The following is a 20,793-nucleotide window of genomic DNA, read 5'->3' as shown; positions in this document are numbered from 1 at the left end:
TGTTTCCACCGATCCAGGACGCCCCGAACTACGCGGACGCCATGGCGCTCCTCAAAGAGAACTACGCACAGAAAGCGTACACACTCTTCGCCAGGCATGTACTCGCCACTCGCTCTCAACTCCCTGGTGAGTCCATAGAAGACTTCTGGCGGGCCCTAATCTCACTCGTCCGGGACTGTGACTGTCAGGCCGTTACAGCCACCGAACATTCTAACCTTCTTAGGCGCGATGCTTTTGTAACGGGGATTGGGTCAGACCTCATTCGCCAAAGGCTGCTTGAAGGACAAACGCTGAACCTAGCAGGGACTAAGAACTTAGCACTCTCCATGGCGGTTGCCTCACGTAATGCTCAGGCCTACCCCTCCGGCCGCGCGGCCCACCCCTCCTATCCCTCGTGGACCCCACAAACGGCCGCCCCAGCCGGGGCTTTACCCAGCCAATACGCCTGCGCCACACGCCAATCCGCGCACCCCGGGGGTCCCCGATGTTACTTCTGCCGTCAGCAGAAGCACCCTCGCCAACGCTGCCCGGCCCGCGCTGCCATTTGCAAGGTTTGCAGCAAAAAGGGCCACTTCGCCGCAGTGTGCCAGGCCCGTGCAGTCGCCGCTACACCCCCTCCCCTGGCCCACACACAATGGACGCCGCCATCTTCACCTCCCCGGACCACGCGCAGCCAGTGGGCGCCGCCATCTTCACCTCCCGGGGCCACGCGCGGCCAGTGGGCGCACCATCTTCACCTCCCGGGGCCACGCGCGGCCAGTGGGCGCGCCATCTTCACCTCCCGGGGCCGCGAGCGGCCAGTGGGTGCCGCCATCTCACCCCCCCACAGTCCACGTGTGGCCCATGGGCGCCGCCATCCTGTCCCCCGCAGGATCTTCAGGCGCCGCCACCTTGTCTTCCCCACGGGGCATGGACGGCGACAACATTCCACGACCTGGGTCCCGCACGCTCTCCATCTTTGGACGGCAGTGATGACCAACCGTAGCTCGCCTCAATGACGCTCGACCAATCTTGTCCACACAACCTGGCCACCGCCTCGACTATGGTGAAAATCAACGGCCACGTGACCTCTTGCCTGCTGGACTCCGGGAGCACCAAAAGCTTCATCCACCCAGATACGGGAAGGCACTGCTCCCTCGTGCTCCACCCCGTCAATCAAAGAATCTCCCTGGCCTCCGGATCCCATTCCGTCCTGATCCGGGGGTTCTGCACGGTCACTCTCACGATCCAGGATGTAGAATTCAGCAGCTTCCGCCTCTACGTCCTTCCTAATCTCTGCGCTGCCCTACTGCTAGGCCTGGACTTCCAGTGCAATCTCCAGAGCCTCACCCTCAAATTCGGCGGGCCCCTACCACCCCTCACTGTGTGCGGCCTCGCGACCCTAAAGGTTGACCCACCCTCCCTCTTTGCCAATCTAACTTTGGATTACAAACCCGTTGCAGACGATACAGCACCCAAGGCAAGACCTTCATCAGGTCCGAGATCCAACGACTGCTTCGGGAGGACATCATCGAGGCCAGCAACAGCCCCTGGAGAGCTCAAGTGGTAGTCGTTAAAACTGGGGAGAAGCACAGAATGGTCGTGGATTACAGCCAGACCATCAATCGGTACACGCAGCTCGACGCGTACCCCCTCCCACACATATCTGATATGATCAATCAGATTGCGCAGTACCGGGTCTTCTCAACGATAGACCTAAAATCCACCTACCACCAACTCCCCATTCGTAAATCGGACCGTCCATACACTGCTTTCGAGGCGGACGGTCGTCTCTATCACTTCCTCAGGGTTCCCTTCGGCGTCACTAACGGGGTCTCGGTCTTCCATAGGAAGTTGGACCGATACGGTTTGCAGGCCACCTTTCCATACCTAGACAACGTCACCATCTGCGGCCATGATCAGCAGGAGCACAATGCCAACCTTGCTAAATTCCTCCGCAGCACCACTCTCCTCAACCTCACCTACAACAAGGAGAAGTGCGTGTTCCGCACAACCCGCCTAGCCATCCTTGGCTATGTGGTCCAGAACGGAGTTCTGGGGCCCGATCCCGACTGCATGCGCCCTCTCATGGAGCTTCCCCTCCCCACTGCCCCAAAATCCTCAAACGCTGCCTGGGGTTCTTCTCCTACTACGCCAAGTGGGTCCCAAACTACGCGGACAAGGCCCGCCCACTCATTCAGTCCACCCACTTTCCCCTTACGGCCGAGGCACAACAGGCCTTCCCCTGTATCAGAGCTGATATAGCCAAGGCTGGGATGCACGCAGTACACGAGACACTGCCCTTCCAAGTAGAAAGCGATGCATCAGACGTCGGACTTGCCGCCACCCTCAACCAGGCAGGCAGACCCATGGCATTCTTTTCCCGCACCCTTCATGCCTCAGAAATTCGGCACTCGTCCGTCGAAAAAGAGGCCCTAGCTATCGGTGAAGCTGTGCGGCATTTGTAGGCATTACATGGCCGGCAGGAGATTCACTCTCCTCGCTGACCAACGGTTGGTGGCCTTCATGTTCAACAACACGCAGCGGGGCAAGATCAAAAATGATAAAATCTTGTGGTGGAGAATCGAGCTCTCCACCTATAATTACAAGATTCTGTATCGCCTCGGCAAACTCAACGAGCCCCCAGACGCCCTATCGTGAGGTACATGTGCCAGCGCACAAGTAGAGCGACTCCGGGCTCTACACGACAGCCTTTGTCACCCGGGATCACACGGTTGTACCATCTTGTCAAGGCTCGCAGTCTGCCCTACTCCGTCGAGGAAGTACGGACAGTCACCAGGGACTGCCAGGTCTGTGCGGAGTGCAAGCCGCACTTCTACCGGCCGGACCTTTCGTGCCTGGTGAAAGCCTCCCGCCCCTTTGAACACCTCAGCGTGAACTTCAAAGGGCCCCTCCCCTCCACCGGCCGGAACAGTGTGGTCGATGAGTACTCCAGGTTCCCCTTCGCCATCCCCTGCCCCGATATGACGTCTGCCACCGTCATCAAGGCCCTCAACACAATCTTCGCTCTGTTTGGCTTCCCTGCCTACATCCACAGTGACAGGGGATCCTCATTCATGAGTGATGAGCTGCGTCAGTTCCTGCTCAGCAGGGGTATCGCCTCCAGCAGTACAACCATCTACAACCCCCGGGGAAACGGGCAGGTAGAGAGGGAGAACGGGACGGTTTGGAGGGCCGTCCAACTGGCCCTACGGTCCAGGAACCTCCCAGCCTCTCGCTGGCAGGAGGTCCTCCCTGATGCACGACACTCCATCCGGTCGCTAGTGTGCACCGCTATGAATAACACAGCCCATGAACGTCTTTTTGCCTTCCCCAGGAAGTCCACTTCCGGGGTGTCGCTCCCGACTTGGCTCATAGCTCCAGGACCGGTCCTGCTCCCTCGGCACGTCCGACTCCACAAGGCGGACCTGTTGGTGGATAGGGTGCACTTGCTCCATGCCAACCCCCAGTATGCCTATGTGGCGTACCCCGACGGCCGCCAAGATACTGTCTCCCTCAGGGACCTGGCACCAGCAGGTTCCACTCATACACACTTCCCCGGCCCGGCGCCACCCTCCCCTCCCCCAGCGCTCCCAACATTAACCCCACCAGGACCATACCTCCTTCCCCTGCCCACGCAAGAGGATGAAGAGGATTTCGGCACGCTCCCGGGGTCACCCGACATCAGGCCAGCACCGACGCCGCCAGCATCGACATCGCCGCCTCCGTTACGTCGCTCCCAGCGGAACGTCAAGGCACCAGACCGGTTGAATCTCTAACTGGCACCGGACTTTCAAAAGACATTTTTTTTCTCTCCTAATAAAACACTGCACATCAATTCACTACTGTATATAGTTCTCCACCACCCCCGCCAGACTTATTTTTAACAGGGGGTGAATGTGGTAAACCACTGTTACACCTGTATTAGGTGATGTAAGGTAGGACCTGTACTACAGGTTCGCCGGTAGCCCCTGCCTGCTGTCTCCAACCAATAGGAGGAGTATAAATATGCATGTCCTCTATTCAGCAGTCATTTCACCAGCTGCTGTGGGAGGCCACACATCTTGCTGCAATAAAGCCACAGTTGTACCCAACCTGAGTCTTTGTACAATTGATCGTGCATCACCCAGGTTCGATTTTGACCTTGGGTGGTTGTCTGTGCGGAGTTTGCACATTCTCCATGTGTCTGCATGAGTTTCCTCCAGGTGTTCTGGTTTCCTCCCGCAATCCAGAGATCTGCAGGCTAGGTGGCTTAGCCATGCTAGATTGCCACTTAGTGGCCAAAGATGTGGTTAGGTGAGATTACCGGGTTAAAGGGATAGGGTGGGGGAATGGGCCAAATGGCCTCCTTCTGCACTGTAGGGATTCTAAGAAAGAGTATTCTGACTTTCTGTGAACTACCAGGTGGAATGTTGGTCTCTGGTCAAAGAGATTGATTCTACAGCACAGTAAGGGCACAAGCAAGTATGGAGACCAGCTTGAACACTTCGCTAAATATATATGTACATATCTCTTGCAGTTAGTAAATAATAGTTAACCAACTTAAGACTTAAATGGACCTGTGCAGCAGGTGGAGTTCAGGCCGCCTGACAAATCAGGCTAGATTTCTTGAGTGCGATCTAACCTTCGCTTGCAGCATGTCTGAGTGTGCATCATTTTGCACTTTTGCAATTAATCTTTCCCTGATAAGTTCAGGTATTAGTGTGATGAACGGTTACTGCCTTATCATCATGTACGGTGATGTCCCCTTTAAGACCGGGCTTGGAACCCTGGGGACTCCGCCTCTGGCTCCGCCCATCTGTGAGCCATATATAAAGGACTGCCTCATGGGCTGTGTAGCAGTCAGCACTTGTCTCAGCTCTAACATAGTTCTTAGTCTAATAAAGCCTTCTTTACAGTTTAATCTCGAAGCTTCGTTATTGAGGGTACCTCAATTTATTAGACTAAACTAGATTCAGGATGGACGCAGGCCTAAAACCAGAGAAGCTCAATCTGGAAGCACGAACACCGGAGGCGAAGGAAATTTTTTAATACTGGCTGCGGTGCTTCGAGGCCTACCTGGACTCCGCAGAGACCCCCATCCTGGGGATACGCAAGCTGCGTCTACTCCACGCCCGTGAAAGTCACAGAATCTCCGCCACGCTCGAAAAGGCGACGACTTATGATGAGGTGGTCGAGTTACTCCGCAAGCGGTTTGTCAAACCCATCAATGAGGTGCACGCCCGGCATCTGCTCTCTACCTGTCCGCAGCGCTCGGGGGAATCGCTAGACGAGTTTGTTGAGAAACTCACTGCGCTTGCCAGGGACTGTGACCATCCGGATGTGACAGGGGAAGTCCATATGAACCTGCACATCAGAGACGCTTTCGTGTCCGGCATCCACTCGACCCACATCTGGCAGCGGCTGCTCGAAAACGGGGCAAATGACCTCCAGGACATGCTAACGCTCGCCTCCTCGCTGGAGGTGGCCCGACATAACTTGGGTGCGTACCCCGCGGACTCTGCGAGCCCCACCCGGACTTCCTCCGACTCAGCCGTATTACAGGCCTGCGCCACGCGGCAACCCGCTCAACATGGGGGCACACCATGCTACTTCTGCGGGCAGGGCCAGCATCCATGCCCATGCTGCCCAGCCCGCTCCGCGATCTGCCACGACTGCGGGAAGGGCATTTTGTGAGGGTCTGCCTGGCCAGACCCAGGGGCCAGAAAAACAAAGAACAGCCGGCCCAAAAATCAGGCTCTCAGGCCCGCAGGCCTCGCAATGCTGCTGCGCACCAACCCGACACACTCCCTTCTGACGTGTCATCAGCCTCGTGCGAATCATGGGAGCGGCCATCTTGTCGGCGGCCAACCTCTCGACCCGACACGTGCGACCGACGGTGGTGGCCATTTTACGAGTCCGACTCGGCTGAGGACTCCGACTACCCGCGAGTGGGAGCGATCACCCTCGACCAAACTCGGCCAAAACACCTGCAGAACTTCATGATGCAGGTCCAGGTCAACGGGCGCGACACTGCATGCCTCTTCGACTCCGGGAGCATGGAGAGCTTTATCCACCCTGAAACGGTAAGGCGCTGCTCCCTACACACCCATCCCGCATCCCAAACCATAGCCCTCGCATCTGGGTCCCACCCGGTGCAAATCAAGGGGTACTGTATTGCGGATTTCTCGGTCCAGGGCGCCAAATACACCCGTTTCAAATTTTATATCCTCCCTCACCTCTGTGCCCCCCTGCTGCTCGGACTGGATTTCCAGTGCAGCCACCGAAGCCTGACACTGAAGTTCGGCGGGCCCTTGCCCCCCCTCACGGTATGCTGCCTTGCGACACTGAAAGTCGCACCCCCCTCGTTATTCGCGAACCTCACTCCCGACTGTAAGCCCATCGCCACCAGGAGCCGGCGCTACAGTGCCCAAGATATGGCTTTTATCAAGTCAGAGGTCCAGCGTTTACTGGGAGAGGGGGTCATCGAGGCTAGCAACAGCCCTTGGAGAGCGCAAGTGGTGGTAGTCCGGTCCGGGGAGAAGAAACGGATGGTCGTGGATTATAGCCAGACCATAAACCGATTCACGCAGCTTGATGCGTACCCCCTTCCTCGCATCGCGGAAATGGTAAATCGGATCGCCCAATACCGAGTCTTTTCCACGGTCGACCTCATCCGACTACCACCAGCTCCCCATCCGACCAAAAGACGGCCCCTATACTGCCTTCGAAGCAGCCGGCCGGCTCTTCCACTTCCTCAGGGTCCCCTTCGGTGTCACAAATGGGGTCTCCGTCTTTCAAAGGGCGATGGACCAAATGGTGGACCAGTACGGTTTGCGGGCTACATACCCGTACTTGGACAATGTCACCATCTGCGGCCATGACCAGCAGGACCATGACGCTAACCTCAAAAAGTTCCTCCAGACCGCCCGAGCCCTTAACCTGACCTATAACGAGGGCAAATGCGTTTTCCACACCACCCGGCTGGCCATCCTCGGCTATGTCGTGGAAGGTGGGGTCCTAGGTCCCGACCCCGACCGCATGCGCCCCCTTAAGGAACTCCCTCTCCCCCGCAGCCTCAAGGCCCTCAAACGGTGCTTGGGGCTTTTCTCCTATTATGCCCAGTGGGTCCCCAAGTATGCGGACAAAGCCCGCCCACTCCTAAAGACCACCATTTTTCCCCTCTCGGCTGAGGCTCAATTGGCCTTCAACCGCATCAAGGCTGACATCATCAAGGCCGCTATGCACGCGGTGGATGAAACCATCCCTTTCCAGGTAGAGAGCGATGCATCAGACATCGCCCTGGTTGCTACCCTCAATCAGGAAGGCAGACCAGTAGCGTTCTTCTCCCGAACCCTCACCGCCTCCGAGGTTCGACACTCTGCAGTCGAAAAGGAGGAACAAGCCATTGTGGAGGCTGGAGACACTACCTCGCCGGTAGGAGGTTTACCCTCGTCACCGACCAACGGTCAGTCGCCTATATGTTCGATAACACGCAACGGGGCAAAATAAAAAACGATAAAATTTTGAGGTGGAGGATCGAACTCTCCACCTACTCGTACGATATCAAGTGTCGTCCAGGGGAGCTCAACGAGCCCCCAGATGCCCTGTCCCGCGGCACATGCGCCAACGCGCAGGACGACCGCCTGCAAGCCATCCACAATTATCTCTGCCACCCGGGGGTTACCCGGCTCGTCCATTTTATCAAGTCCCGCAACCTACCTTACTCAACCAAGGAGGTCAAGGCCATGGTCAGGGCCTGCCAAGTCTGTGCGGAGTGCAAACCGCACTTCTATCGGCCAGACAAGGTTCGGCTCGTGAAGGCCTCGGGTCCCTTTGAGCGACTGAGCGTGGACTTCAAGGGGCTCCTCCCGTCCACCAATCGTTATGCCTATTTCCTCACCGTGATCGATGAGTTCTCCCGTTTCCCATTCGCCATTCCCTGCCCCGACATGACCTCAGCCACGGTGATTAAGGCACTGCATGGCATCTTCACCCTGTTCGGTTTCCCCGCTTATATCCACAGCGACCGGGGTACATCGTTCATGAGCGATGAACTGCGTCAGTATCTGCTCAGCAAAGGCATCGCATCAAGCAGAACGACCAGTTATAACCCGCGGGGAAACGGGCAGGTGGAGAGGGAGACCAGTTATAACCCGCGGGGAAACGGGCAGGTGGAGAGGGAGACCAGTTATGACCAGCGGGGAAACGGGCAGGTGGGGAGGGAGAACGCAACAGTGTGGAAGGCTGTCCTTCTGGCCCTGCGGTCGAGAAGTCTCCCAACCACCCGTTGGCAGGAGGTCCTACCCGATGCCCTACACTCCATTAGGTCACTCCTCTGCACGGCCACGAATGAGACCCCTCACAACCGATTGTTTGTCTTCCCCAGGAAGTCTACCTCCGGGGTCTCACTTCCACCTTGGCTGATGGCTCCGGGACCTGTTCTTCTCCGGAGGCACGCGAGGAGCCATAAAACGGACCCCCTGGGGTCCGGCTGCTCCACGCCAACCCCAGTTACGCCTACATTGAGTACCCCGACGGCAGGCAAGATACGGTTTCCCTCCGGGATCTGGCACCCGCTGGATCCTCCACCACCCATGCCCCTTCCCGCACTGCTCCCCTGCAGGACCCGGCGCCCCCTACAACACACCCCCTTCCGGCCCTACCCCCCGTTGATGAGCACCTACCGCGTGCCGCCCCTTGCGCCCTTTACACACCCCGCCGGCGCCGGCACCGCTACCCCCGGCCCTGCCTAGTCCCCCTGCCCCGACCCGGACTGAAGCTCAGACCGCTGTGCTCCTGGATGTGCCCTCAACCGGGACATCCGTGCCCGCCGCACCACCGCCCGAATTGAGGAGGTCGCTGAGGACGATCCGGCCACCGAGACGGATGGACCTATGATGGCACTTCACCCCCGCCGGACTCTTTTTAAACAGGTGGTGAATGTGATGAACAGTTACTGCCTTATCATCATGTAAGGTGATGTCCCCTTTAAGACCGGGCTTGGAACCCTGGGGACTCCGCCTCTGGCTCCGCCCATCTGTGAGCCAGATATAAAGCGCTGCCTCATGGGCTGTGTAGCAGTCAGCACTTGTCTCAGCTCTAACATAGTTCTTCGTCTAATAAAGCCTTCTTTACAGTTTAATCTCTAAGCTTCGATATTGAGGGTACCTCAGTTAGGTTTCCATATTCAGCCTGTTTCCATATCAAGCCATTCTATGCAGATCATTAATAAATGAATTGAAAGGTTCTCCTGGTTGCTGGACACAATTATTTTATTTAGCCTATTTGAGAATTTTGTTACTTCCTCAATTAAACTAAAGATCGAATGATTTTAGTACTTCTTCAAATTTAGAAGATGATTCATTGATTCCTTGTCCAGTAATAATGTTGTCCGTTATCAGGCCCACTGAATAAAGCAAAGTTAACTTGTTGAGCTATTTGGACTGAATATCAAAAGGTATATTTTTTTAAATCCCTGCTTCTCAAACAATTTTGTTCATCCAACCTGCATTGGTAACGACGCTCTCATTATTTACACCTTCTCTGTAGCTATCGTTTGTGTCTTTGCTTATCCCATTACTAATCCTTTGCCTTGCGCCATCACCCTTTTGTCATTTAATCTCTGCTGCCTTCCATCTTATCACAAAGCTTTCCATTTAGTTCTTCCGCTCGCTCACTTTCCACGCCACTAAACTTGCTTAAAACCAATCGCAACACCAATTCTTTTTTCACTTTCAGCTAAAGTAATCAACCTGAAATTGACTTTGTTTCTCTCCACAGATGCCGTCTGATTCGACCATCTAACCTTGAATAAGTTCACATTTATGAATGTAAATTTACACTGCTGATTTTGTGGCCTGCGTCTTGTAGTGAAGGCAAAACGCTTTGCAAAAGGAATTCAACAATCTGTATCGTTAAATAAATAAAAAGGCTGTTTAGTACAAATGGAAGAGTCAGTAATATGGTACTTCTTAAATTTGTGATGTTTTGGAAGATATAAACCAAACTGATATTTCAAATTTGTTTTCATTCATCTCTTACCTTTAGTTGCAGGTTTATAAGATACTTCACTTGAATGACTCCCTGGGCTGCTTGTTCTAAAATCCATTTCACTAGGATGATTTATATCAGAGTCTGATCGTTTCTCTCTGAATACAGCAAGGGGTAGAGATTGAATGATGCAGTGTGCTCTGTTATAAGTCAGTTTTTCCCTATTTGAGTTGTTTCCCTTTTTCACCTTGAAGGGACCAACTCACTTCCACAAGCACATTCCAGTAATTCACCAAGGTGCCGAATTTTCCTCCATGAATTGGGTGACGAGTGTCGGTGGGTTGCATAAAGGGCACCATAACACAACCCAGTCCTATATGCACCAAAATGCCAAAATTCTCCCAGCTGATTTCAATGAAAATATTCTTGCTGGAACAAAAAGTGGGAGTTCTCGGGCGAAATTCTCCTACCCGCCCCGCCACATTTCTGCGCCGACCGGCCGGCGGGAGTCTCCGTAACACCGGCCGGTCAATGGGGTTTCCCATTGTGGGGCAGCCCCACGCCGTCGGGAAACCCCCGGGCGCCGGCAAAACGGAGACTCCCGCCGGCGGAGAATGACGCCCCTCGTTTTCCACTCAGGCTAATTATTAAATATCAACATGAATTTAATTTTCCAGACGTCTAAAGGTTCCAGCAGGAATCACTCGATGGCATAGATGAAATAGACTGAATCTTCACCTTCCTTGGCCAGGAACACCAAAGCCAACCCAGACTAGCTACCCTGGCTGTGATTACTTTACTCAGGATAGATCAAGGTAGAATGTAAGCCTCTCCTAATCTGTTTAGTTCAATTTTCTCCACTGAACAACACCCTTTAAGCCATCAGGGAAGCGTTTCCGTAGCTAATTTTATTAACAGTGTAAATTTCTGCGGCTTATTTTCCAAACTGTGGACAATTTCTCACCCGGAATCAAAGATAGATCATTTAACAAAAGGGAATTAATCATTAGAACCATAGAATCCCTAAAGTGCAGAAGGAGGCCATTCGAGTCTGCACCAACCCTCTGAAAGAGTACCCTCGGCCCACTCCCCCACCCTATCCTTTACATCTAACCTGCACATCTTTGGACACTACAGGGCAATTTAGTATGGCCAATCCACCTAACCTGCACATCTTTGGACTCTGGGAGGAAACCGGAGCACCCGGAGTAAACCCATGCAGACACAGGGAGAATGTGCAGCCTCTGCACAGACAACCACCCAAGGCCAAATCGAACCCGGATTCCTGCCGCTGTGAGGCAGCAGTGCTAACCACTGTGCCACCCATTACCTTTTTAAAATGAAAAATTAGGCCACCAAAATGACTTTAAAAATGGCTAAATACAGCAGATTATGGAAAATTGAAATATAAACCAAAAATACTAGAAAACGCAGCAGGCAAGATGCTGCCTGGCTTGCTGATCATTGTCAGCATTTTCTGTTTATAATCTGATTATTAGACCTGTTGAAAATGTAAGGAATAACATTTTGATAGTATTTCAACATGCTAAGAAATGTAACCAATGATAGTGACTAATTATGTTAGCAACACGAAACCTGGTGGGAATGTGAGTAGTGAGGAGGATGTTAGGGGGCTTCAAGGCGATTTAGACAAGTTGAGTGAGTGGGCAAATACATGGCAGATGAAGTATAATGTAGATAAATGTGAAGTTGTCCACTTCAGTCGGAAAAGCAGAATGACAGAGCATTATTTAAATAGTGATAGATTGGGAAATGTTGACGTACAAAGGGTCATGGGGGTCCTTGTACACCAGCAAGCATGCAGGTACAAAGAAGAAAGAATGGTACAGCACAGGAACAGTCCCTTCGGCCCTCTAAGCCTATGCCGATCAAGATGCCCTCACTAAAAATAAAACCTTCTACCCTTACTCGGTCCGTATCCCTCTATTTCCTCCCGATTCATGTATCCATCTAGATGCCTCTTAAATTTTGCTAATGTGCCTGCTTCCACCACATCCTCTGGCAGCGCGTTCCAGGCACCCATCACTCTGCATGGAAAACGTACCCTGCACACCTCCCTTAAACTTTCCACCTCTCATCTTGAACCTGGACCCCTTTGTAATTGACACTTCCACCCTTGGAAAAAGCCTCTGATTATCCAGCCTGTCTATGCCTCTCATAATTTTGTAGATCTCTATCAGGTCTCCCCTCAGCCTCTGCCTTTCCAGTGGAAACAATCCTAGTTTATTCAACCTCTCCTCATAGCCAACACCCTCGAGACCAGGCAACATCCTGGTGAACCTTCTTTGCACTCTCTCCAAAGCTTCCACAGCCTTCTGGTAATGTGGTGACGAGAACTGCACGCAATACTCCAAATGCGGCCTAACCAAGGTTTTTTGTAGCCGCAACATGGGCCGGGATTCTCCGGCCCCCCGCCGGTTCGGTGAATCCCCGGGGGAGGCGTGAATCCCGCCGCAATGCCCCAACGCCAGCTTCCCTATTCTCCGGCGCCGTTTTTCGGGGGTCGGCGGGATTCCCGCCACGCAGGTCAGGGGCCGTTGACAGCGCCCCCCCACCCCAGCGATTCTCCGGGCCCCGATGGGTCGAGTGGCCGTCAACTGTTGCCCAATCCCGCCGACGTGAATTACTCACCTCACACACAGCGGGACATGGCAGGTAAGTGTGCGGGGGCGGTCCTGGGGGGGGAGGGGGGGATCCGACCCTGAGGGGGACCCCCACGGTGGCCTGGCCCGCGATTGGGGCCCACCGATCTGCGGGAGGGCTGGTTCCATGTGGGGGAAGCCTTCTTTCCTCCGCACCGGGCCCCTATAAGGCTCCGCCATATTGCCCGGGTCCGGCGTGGAGAAGGGAACCCCTGCGCATGCGCAGAAATACACTGGCCGGTCCCCGCATGCGCGGACACACGCGTGCCGTTCTGAGCTGGCTGGAGTGGCGCCAACCACTCCGGCGTCTACCTAGCCCCCGAGAAAGTGGAGAATTCCTCACTTTTGGGGACTGTTCACGCCGGAGTGGTTAGCGCCGGTTTTCCTGCCGGTGTGGGGACATAGCCCCATTTTCAGAGAATCCCACCCATGATCTTCCAACTCGTATACTCAATGCCCCGGCTGACGAACGCAAGCTTCTTAATCATCTTGGTCACCTGTGTTGCCACTTTTAGGGAACTGGGGATCTACTCGCCCAGATCACTCTGTATGTTAATATTCCTGAAAGTTCTCCCATTTATAGTATATTTCATACCTAGATTTGATCCTCCAAAATGCATTACCTTGCATTTCCACTGATCCCTGCAGAACACCACTAGCTACAGATCTCCATTCAGAAAAGCACCCTTCCACCGCTACTTTCTGTCTTCTAACCAAGCCAGTTCTGTATCCATTCAGCCAGCCCACCCCGAATCCCATGTGATTTTAGTTTTTGTACCAGTCTGCCATGTGGGACTTTGACAAACACCTCACTAAAGTCCATATAAACTACATCCACAGCCCTTCCCTCATCAATTTTCTTTGTCATCTCTTCAAAAAACTCAATCAAGTTGGTGAGACATGACCTTCCCCGTACAAAACCATGCTGTCTGTCACTAACTCATTCATTTTCCTCCAAATGTGTATACATCCTGTCCCTCAGTATCTTTTCCAAAAGCTTCCCCACCACTGATGTCAGGCTCACCGGCCTATAATTTTTTGGATTGTCCCTGCTTCCTTTCTTAAACAAGGGAATAATATTGGCTATTCTCCCTTGCCTCCCGCAGTAACCTGGTATAGATGCCATCGGCCCCGGGAACTTGTCTACCTTAATGCAATTCAGGATACTCAACATTTCCTCCTTTGATATATTGACATTCTCAAGAGAGTTCACACACATATCCCTGATCTCAACATCCATTATGTCCTTCTTCCTGGTGAATACCAATACAACGTACTCATTAAGGATTTCACTCACTTCCTGTGGTTCCATGCATAATTTCCCTCCATTGTCCTTAAGTGGGCCAACTCGTTCTCTTGCGACCCTCTTGCTCCTAATATATGCATAAAAAGCCTTGGGATTCTCCTTGACCATGTTTGCTAAGGACATTTCATGGCCCCTTTTAACCCTCCTGATTCAACGTTTAAGTTCCTTCCTACTTTCACTGTACTCCTCAAGGCTTCATCAGTTTTTAGATGTCTAGACCTATCAAATGCTTCCTTTTGACTAAGCTTACAATTTCCCTTGTCATCCATGGTTCCCAAATCCTGCCATTTCTATCCTTCATTTCATGCCTGTCCTGCACTTCAATCAACTGGCCTCTAAAAACCGCCCACATGTCAGACATGGATTTGCCTTCAAATAGCTGCTCACAATCCACATTCCCCAGTTCCTGTCTAATTTTGATGTAATTGGCCCTCACCCAATTAAGCACTTTCCCCCGCGGGAAACTCTTGTCCTTATCCATGACTATTCAAAACCTTATGGAATTATGGTCGCTAAGTCCAAATTGCTCCCCCAATGAAACATCAATCACCTGGCCTGGCTCATTCCCCAATACCAAGTCTAGTATGGCCCTCTCCCTGGAGAGGGGGTGGTGGGGGGAGACAGGACTTGCTCCCTCTTTACAGCTCTAGCTGGCATGTGGTAAGATGTCCAGTGTGAATGTTAGTAACGGGTGAGTGAATGAATGAGTGAATGGGTAGAATGGTAAGGTAAGTAGGTAGGTTAGGTAAGTGAGTGGGTGGGTGGGATGGTGAAGTGGCAAGTGGGTAGAGTGGCAGGTGAATGGGATGGTCGGTAGGGTTGTAGGTGGGTAGGGTTGTAAGTGGGTAGGGTGGTAGGTGGGTGAGTTGGCCATTGTGTAAGGTGGTGGGTGGCTAGGATGGTAGATGAGTAGGGGGACAGGTAGGTTGGTGATAGGTGGGAAGGGTGGCAGGGAGTTGAGGTGGGTGAGATGATGAGTGGGGTGGTAGGTGGGAAAAGTGCTAAGGTGAATAGTGTGGTGGATGGGTGGGTAGGATGATGGATAGGTGAGTAAGGTGGTAGGTGAGGTAGGTAGATGGGTGAGATGGTCAGGTGGGCTATTAGGTTGCAAACACTCAAGAAAAAGTTTGCAGTCAAATCTATTAAGAAAACAAAGTCAGTCGGTATATCCTCGAACCTTCTGAAATAGCAATCAGTTAAGACAGCAGCTTTCACATAATGATACTAACTCTGTAACCACTAACACTTAACATAAGGCATTCACATTCATATATAAAGTAAGAACTGCAAGACACTTACATTTTGCCCAGAAGATCTTTCAAGCTCAGTTGCTGGCTCAACCTCCTGAAAATGAGTAGCAGAAGTATGTAAATTTCTTTTAACCTGCTCATTTATTTTCTGTCACCTCATAAGTCATGTGTCCAAAAATGAGGTGCTGCGACTTCCTCCTGGCTCTCTGGCAATGTCTCTTCAAGAAGCTCAGGAACACAAAGCAGGATTCCAACCGAGTGTCCTGTCCAGTATTTACCTCTACGACCAACATAGCTAAAGAAGAAATTATTAATGTTGAACTGAAGCCTTGTCCGTCGGTGGCCATTTTTGGGATCTCACACTTGCAGGTGCTGGCGACGGGGGTGAAGGTGGATGTCCTCACCTTTGCTTCATCAATAGCCCAGAGGTGAGTTCTGCTTGGGTAGAGGTCTTCCACTCCGCCAAGTGCCTCGGCCTGGTTTGGGGGCCCTCATGGAGTTTCTAGATTTGGAGATCAAGTACACCGTTTGGGGTCGGTGGAGAGGTTCGAACTAGCACGTCGCCATTCATTTCCTTTTTTAAAGAGATAGTTACTGTCAGCTGTTAAGGTTTTTTTTTAGTTTTGTTGTTGTTGGGGGGTTAGGATTGGATTTGTCCTTATTTGTTGATGGTGCTCTTTTTATATTGAAACTTGAAGCATCTGTTTTATATTTTATTATTGTGATATTTTATTCTTACGGGAAAAAATTTCAATCAAAATATGTTTTAAAAATCATAACTAAAGTAGATAATCTGGTCATTATCACATTACTGCTTGCGGATCATTGCCGTGGTCATATTGCCTGCCATATTTTTTACATTACAAAAGCAACTGTACCTGAAAAATATTTATTCGGCAGATCGTCAAAGGCACTACTGTGTATGAATTCAAGAATTTTCTATTTTTCTACCAACTCCTAAAGACACTGAAACTAGTCACTGGGGGAAACATTCAGCCTGACAGCACATATTGTTTAGCAGCAATGGGTCCCATTTGGGAACCAAAATGGTCACAGATCACACAAGATGCTATATTGGTGAGGGCTTTAGAGTATCTGGAGCTAACGATTGTGGAAACTACGTACAGCAGGCAGATTACGACATTATTCATATGCAAAATCTACAAGGAATGATATGACAGGCACCAAAGAAGTTTTGCTTGCTTTCAAGTTTGCTGCACATGGTTGCAATACTCGACTCTTGGAATATAGAATTATTGAAAGAACGAAGGAAAATCTGTCAGAAGAGGGAGGATGGGGAGCGGAGAATGTCTCTCATGGAGACAATGGATGGGATTCTCAGCTGCCCGACGGCGATATCATAATCGGCGATCGGGCAGAGAATCCCTTCCGAGGGCCAAATCGGGGGTGGCGCCGGTTTGAAGCTGGTTTTCGAGTCTCTGCCCCCCCTCTGAAATGATATCATCGCATCGCGTGCCGCATGCTGTCAAAACAGCATTGGCGTGTCATCGGAAGGCCTTCCCGCGATGCTCCGCCCCCGATGGGCCGAGTTCCCAACCGCACGGTTGACATGTGGTCTGAGCAGTCGGGAACCCGGCGTGGCGGCTGCAAACTGTGTCAAGTGCCGCCTCACTTGGCCGGGATCCATGCCGCTGGCTGGGGGGGCTTCCGTGAGGGCTGGGAGATTGGTGGGGGGTGGCCAGGGGGTGGCCTGTGGGGTAGTATTTGGCGGGACTGGTCCGCGTCTGTCAGGCGCCATGTTATACAGCGCGACCGCTGCAGGTTGTCGCCGTGCGCATGCGGCCAGGGTCACGGCCATTCTCCGGCCGTTTTGGCACGGGGGCCCGCAGTTTCACCCGGCGTCGCTGCTAGCCCCTCACCAGTCCCGGAATCGGTGCGGATTCTGCACCAATTCTAGCATCAGAAAACACCGGCGAATTCTCCGTTTCAGCTGGCACTTAGCCGCTGAAATGGAGAATCCAGCCCCATATCTGTCCAAGATGTTCATGGAGCAATTCTCCTACATGAGCCCCAACCAACAAGGAAAAATGTGTTGTCGTCCGCACTTCAGGAAGCACGTCCTCACTTGGTACATCCACAATGATACCATTTTTAATTTGTTCATGGGGTGTGGGTATCGCTGGGTAGGCCAGCATTTATTGCCCATCCCTAATTGCCCTTGGGAAGCCAGTGGGTGAACCACCTTTTTGAACCGTTGCAGTCTACGTGCTGTAGATACATCCCGAATGCTGTTCGAAGGGGATCTCAGATTTCTGATCCAATGACAGTGAAGGAATGGAGGTATAGAATGGTGTGTGACTTGGTGAGGAACTTGCAGGTGGTGATGCTGTGCTGCCCAGATGGTGTCTGCTGTACTACACAAGTAGGAGCAGCAGTGAGCCATGTGGCCCATTGAGCCTGCTCCAGCACTCAATACAATTCTGATACGGTGGTCGAGATTGTGGGTTTGGAAAACACTGGAGGCTTGTTAAATTGCTGAGATGCATCACATAGATGGTCACACTTATGTTGCAATGCATTGGTGGTGGAAGAAATTAATGTTTAAGGTGGTGAATAGGGTACTGATTATGTGGGCTACTTTGTCATGCCTGGTGTCGAGTGCTGTTGGAGAAGCATTCATCCAGGCAAGTGGTGAATAATGTATCACACTCATGACCTGCGCTTTGTAGATAGTGGACAGGCTTTGGGAAATGAGGAGGTGAACTGCTCACCACAGAAATCCAAGCCTTTGATCTGCTCTTGTAGCTACAATATTTATATTCCTGGTCCAGTTTAGTTTCTGGTCAATGGTAACCAGGATGTTGATGTCGGGGATTCAGCAATGGTAATGCCATTGAATGTCAAGTAGAGACAGATTCTCTTTTATTGGAGATGGTCATTATCTGGCACTTGTGCGGCAAGAATGTTACTTGCCACTCAACAACCCAAGCGTAAATGTTGCTGCATGTTGTAAAAGACTGCTTCTGTGTCCGAGGAGTTGCGAATGATACTGAACATTGCGCAATCATCAACAAACATCTATAGTTCTGAACTTATGTTGGAAGGTAGATAATTGATTATGGTTTGCCTAGGGCACTACCCTGATGAACTCCTGCAACAATGTCTCGGGACTGAGATGATTAACCTCCAACACAGCCATGGGCAATTAGGGATGGCAAGAAATGTTGACCTTGTCCACAGTGCCAACAAACTGTGAATGAATAAAATAACTTCAAGAGTATGAAACAGGATTCCTGCGGTGATAGACCTGAAACTATCTTATACTAACACTGGGTAAGAAAATGACCGGTTTCCAAAAATGACATACTTTGAATAAAAAGAAATCGCTCAGGCAAATATATAATGCAGCTCATTATTATATGACCTGTGTTTTAAATATGTCCAAGGCCATACAGGCGAGAACGTAATATTATCTTGTACCTCTGCATCATCTGTAGTTTAAAATGGTCTGCTCTTCGTTGGGCTTCAAGTTGCTTAATTTGTACTGATAGATCTTTCCTTATGGTCTGAAAATTACTCACTGTGGGTAAAAATAAACATTTTGAAACTATAGAAAATGTTTGCAAAGGAATTTTAAAATGATGGTCAAGTAATGCCTAATGTTGTAGACCAGTAACATGTATACATTGTCCATTTGATTTAAAATTACATTTAACACATAAGAGGATATTGTGCACAATACACACTTTCAAATTGCAATCTCCCGTTCGCTGGTGCATTGAATTGGGCCCATTTTTTGTCAACCACTACAACAAATGAACATCTTCATCAATCAGTCCTCTTACAACAATGTATTTGATGTGATATTTCTGAAGAGGAGTATAATTTGCCTGTGTGTGTGATAGCATATTGGATAATGAGACATAGCAGGATTACAATGGTGTGGAGTCCTTGGTAGGCCCCAAGCTTTGCTACCCTCCATTTCCATTATGATATAGGTGGCCTTCTCAAAAAGACTTCAGGTTTTTTATTTTCTTGGAGTCCCTCCAATCTCCTCCTTGCTAGAAGGTACCATTTCACTCCACATGCAGTGAAGGAAAGATGTTGCATTTATGACCTCAGGCCACACAAAGATCTTCATAGCCGATGAAGTACTTATGAGGAATAGCCACTGTTGTTACTCCAGCCAAATTGCACACAGCAAGTTTCAATGCATAACACTGAGGTAAACAACCAGATAATCTATTTTAGTAATGTTCGGAAGGGATAAATTTGGTTAGGAGATGAGGAGAACTCCCTTGCTACTTTTTTTTAACGTCAATCTGATAAACAGACAGGGGGCGCGATCGTCTGAACGGGGGCTCAGTGCGGCCGGTAGATGCCGGGAGACAACTCTTCCGGAATCTACTTGGTTTGCCACGACTTGCATGATCTAAAAGGATCTCACAATATGTCGCTATCTGAATCCCGCCCATTGTGGGATGGATCAAGTCTGCATATTAGAGTGAGGCAGCCAGTCTCACTCTAACATGCAGCTCGCCTGATCTACTGAGGCCCTGGGATCGAACCCCTTCGCATTGGAGATCATAGGGAGGATGATTCAGTGTTGGTCCCCACAAATGGGGGCCAGACAGAGTGACACTTGGGAAGGTCTCCCAGGGAATTGGAGGCCTCCCAGGTGGTTGGCCTCTGGGCAGTGTGGCACCCTGCCACTGCTGGTGCCACCTTGGCACAGCCAGATTGGCACCTTGCAAGGCAACCAGCCTGTTGCGCACCCCACTGACTACTCACCTTTGCCCCGGTTCTGCAGAGTGATACTAGCCATATGGGTGGCCCCACTCTCCCCACCCCTTCAGCATACCCCCCACCACCTAACTGCCTCCCTCCCTCTGGCTCACGGGCGGGCTCCACCTGTGGCACTGGCTGGGGGTGGGGGACACCAGATAGGCAATCCCCATCTACAGCAGGTACTGCAAGACACAAGGTAATACACATGATTAGACCATGGGTCAGGGGGAATGGGGGTGGTGGGGGTAGGGGTGATGAGGATGGGGGTTTGTAGGGTGAGGGTGGGGGTGAGGGTGGTGTGTGGGTGAGGGTGGGAGTGAGGGTGGTGTGGGGGTGAGGGTGGGGGTTTGTAGGGTGAGGGTGGAATGAGGGTGATGAGTGGATGAGGGTGGAGGTGATGGGGATTTGTGGGTGAGGGTGGGAGTGAGGGTGGTGTGGGGGTGAGGGTGGGCGTTGACACACGTGCCACAGGGATCCGCAACTCAGTGGGGTCTCACTTCCTCACCCGCGGCCGAACTCCACCCCAGCGACCTCCTTTTTCTCCGGTATGCCGACCACGTCCAGGGCCCTCTGCTCTGCCATGGTGTGGGGCTGAAAGTCTAGCGGTCCCCCTCCAGTCTTATCCCACTCCCGGCGGTTATGGGCAGCCTTCTCCTGGGGGGAGAGGGCAATCAGAAAACTACAGTTAGAAAGTTCACCGAATGCAGCCCAGGGGCTGGGTCGTTGGTGGCCTCAGCGGCCAGGGCACCCTTTTATGGTGGCCGGTATGGGTGCTGGCATGTGGTGCAGGGTGGGGGTTCGGCCGCCCTCTGGGTTGGGGGGGTGGTGGGGTTATAGGTGTGTGGGACAGGGGTTGGTGCCAGGGGCACAGTGC

At 51.8% G+C, this 20,793-nt stretch overlaps 1 protein-coding gene across 1 annotated transcript in view; it reads right to left on the bottom strand.

Moving 5' to 3' along the window:
- The window catches only part of LOC140387545 (cation channel sperm-associated protein 2-like), a 120,420-nt gene that overhangs the window by 9,495 nt on the left and 90,132 nt on the right, over positions 1 to 20,793 (bottom strand). Inside the window, exons 11-13 of the mRNA XM_072470783.1 lie at positions 18,612 to 18,711; positions 15,220 to 15,264; positions 10,003 to 10,109 (exon numbers count right to left, since the gene is read on the bottom strand). Of these exons, the coding sequence (XP_072326884.1) occupies positions 10,003 to 10,109; positions 15,220 to 15,264; positions 18,612 to 18,711 (252 nt within the window). The remainder of the gene's footprint in view (positions 1 to 10,002; positions 10,110 to 15,219; positions 15,265 to 18,611; positions 18,712 to 20,793) is intronic.

Source organism: Scyliorhinus torazame, chromosome 12 (assembly GCF_047496885.1).
Source record: "Scyliorhinus torazame isolate Kashiwa2021f chromosome 12, sScyTor2.1, whole genome shotgun sequence".
NCBI classification, from domain to species: Eukaryota; Metazoa; Chordata; class Chondrichthyes; order Carcharhiniformes; family Scyliorhinidae; genus Scyliorhinus; species Scyliorhinus torazame.
The sequence above is the reverse complement of the archived record's forward strand: the minus strand, read 5'-3'. Positions and strand labels throughout refer to the sequence as shown.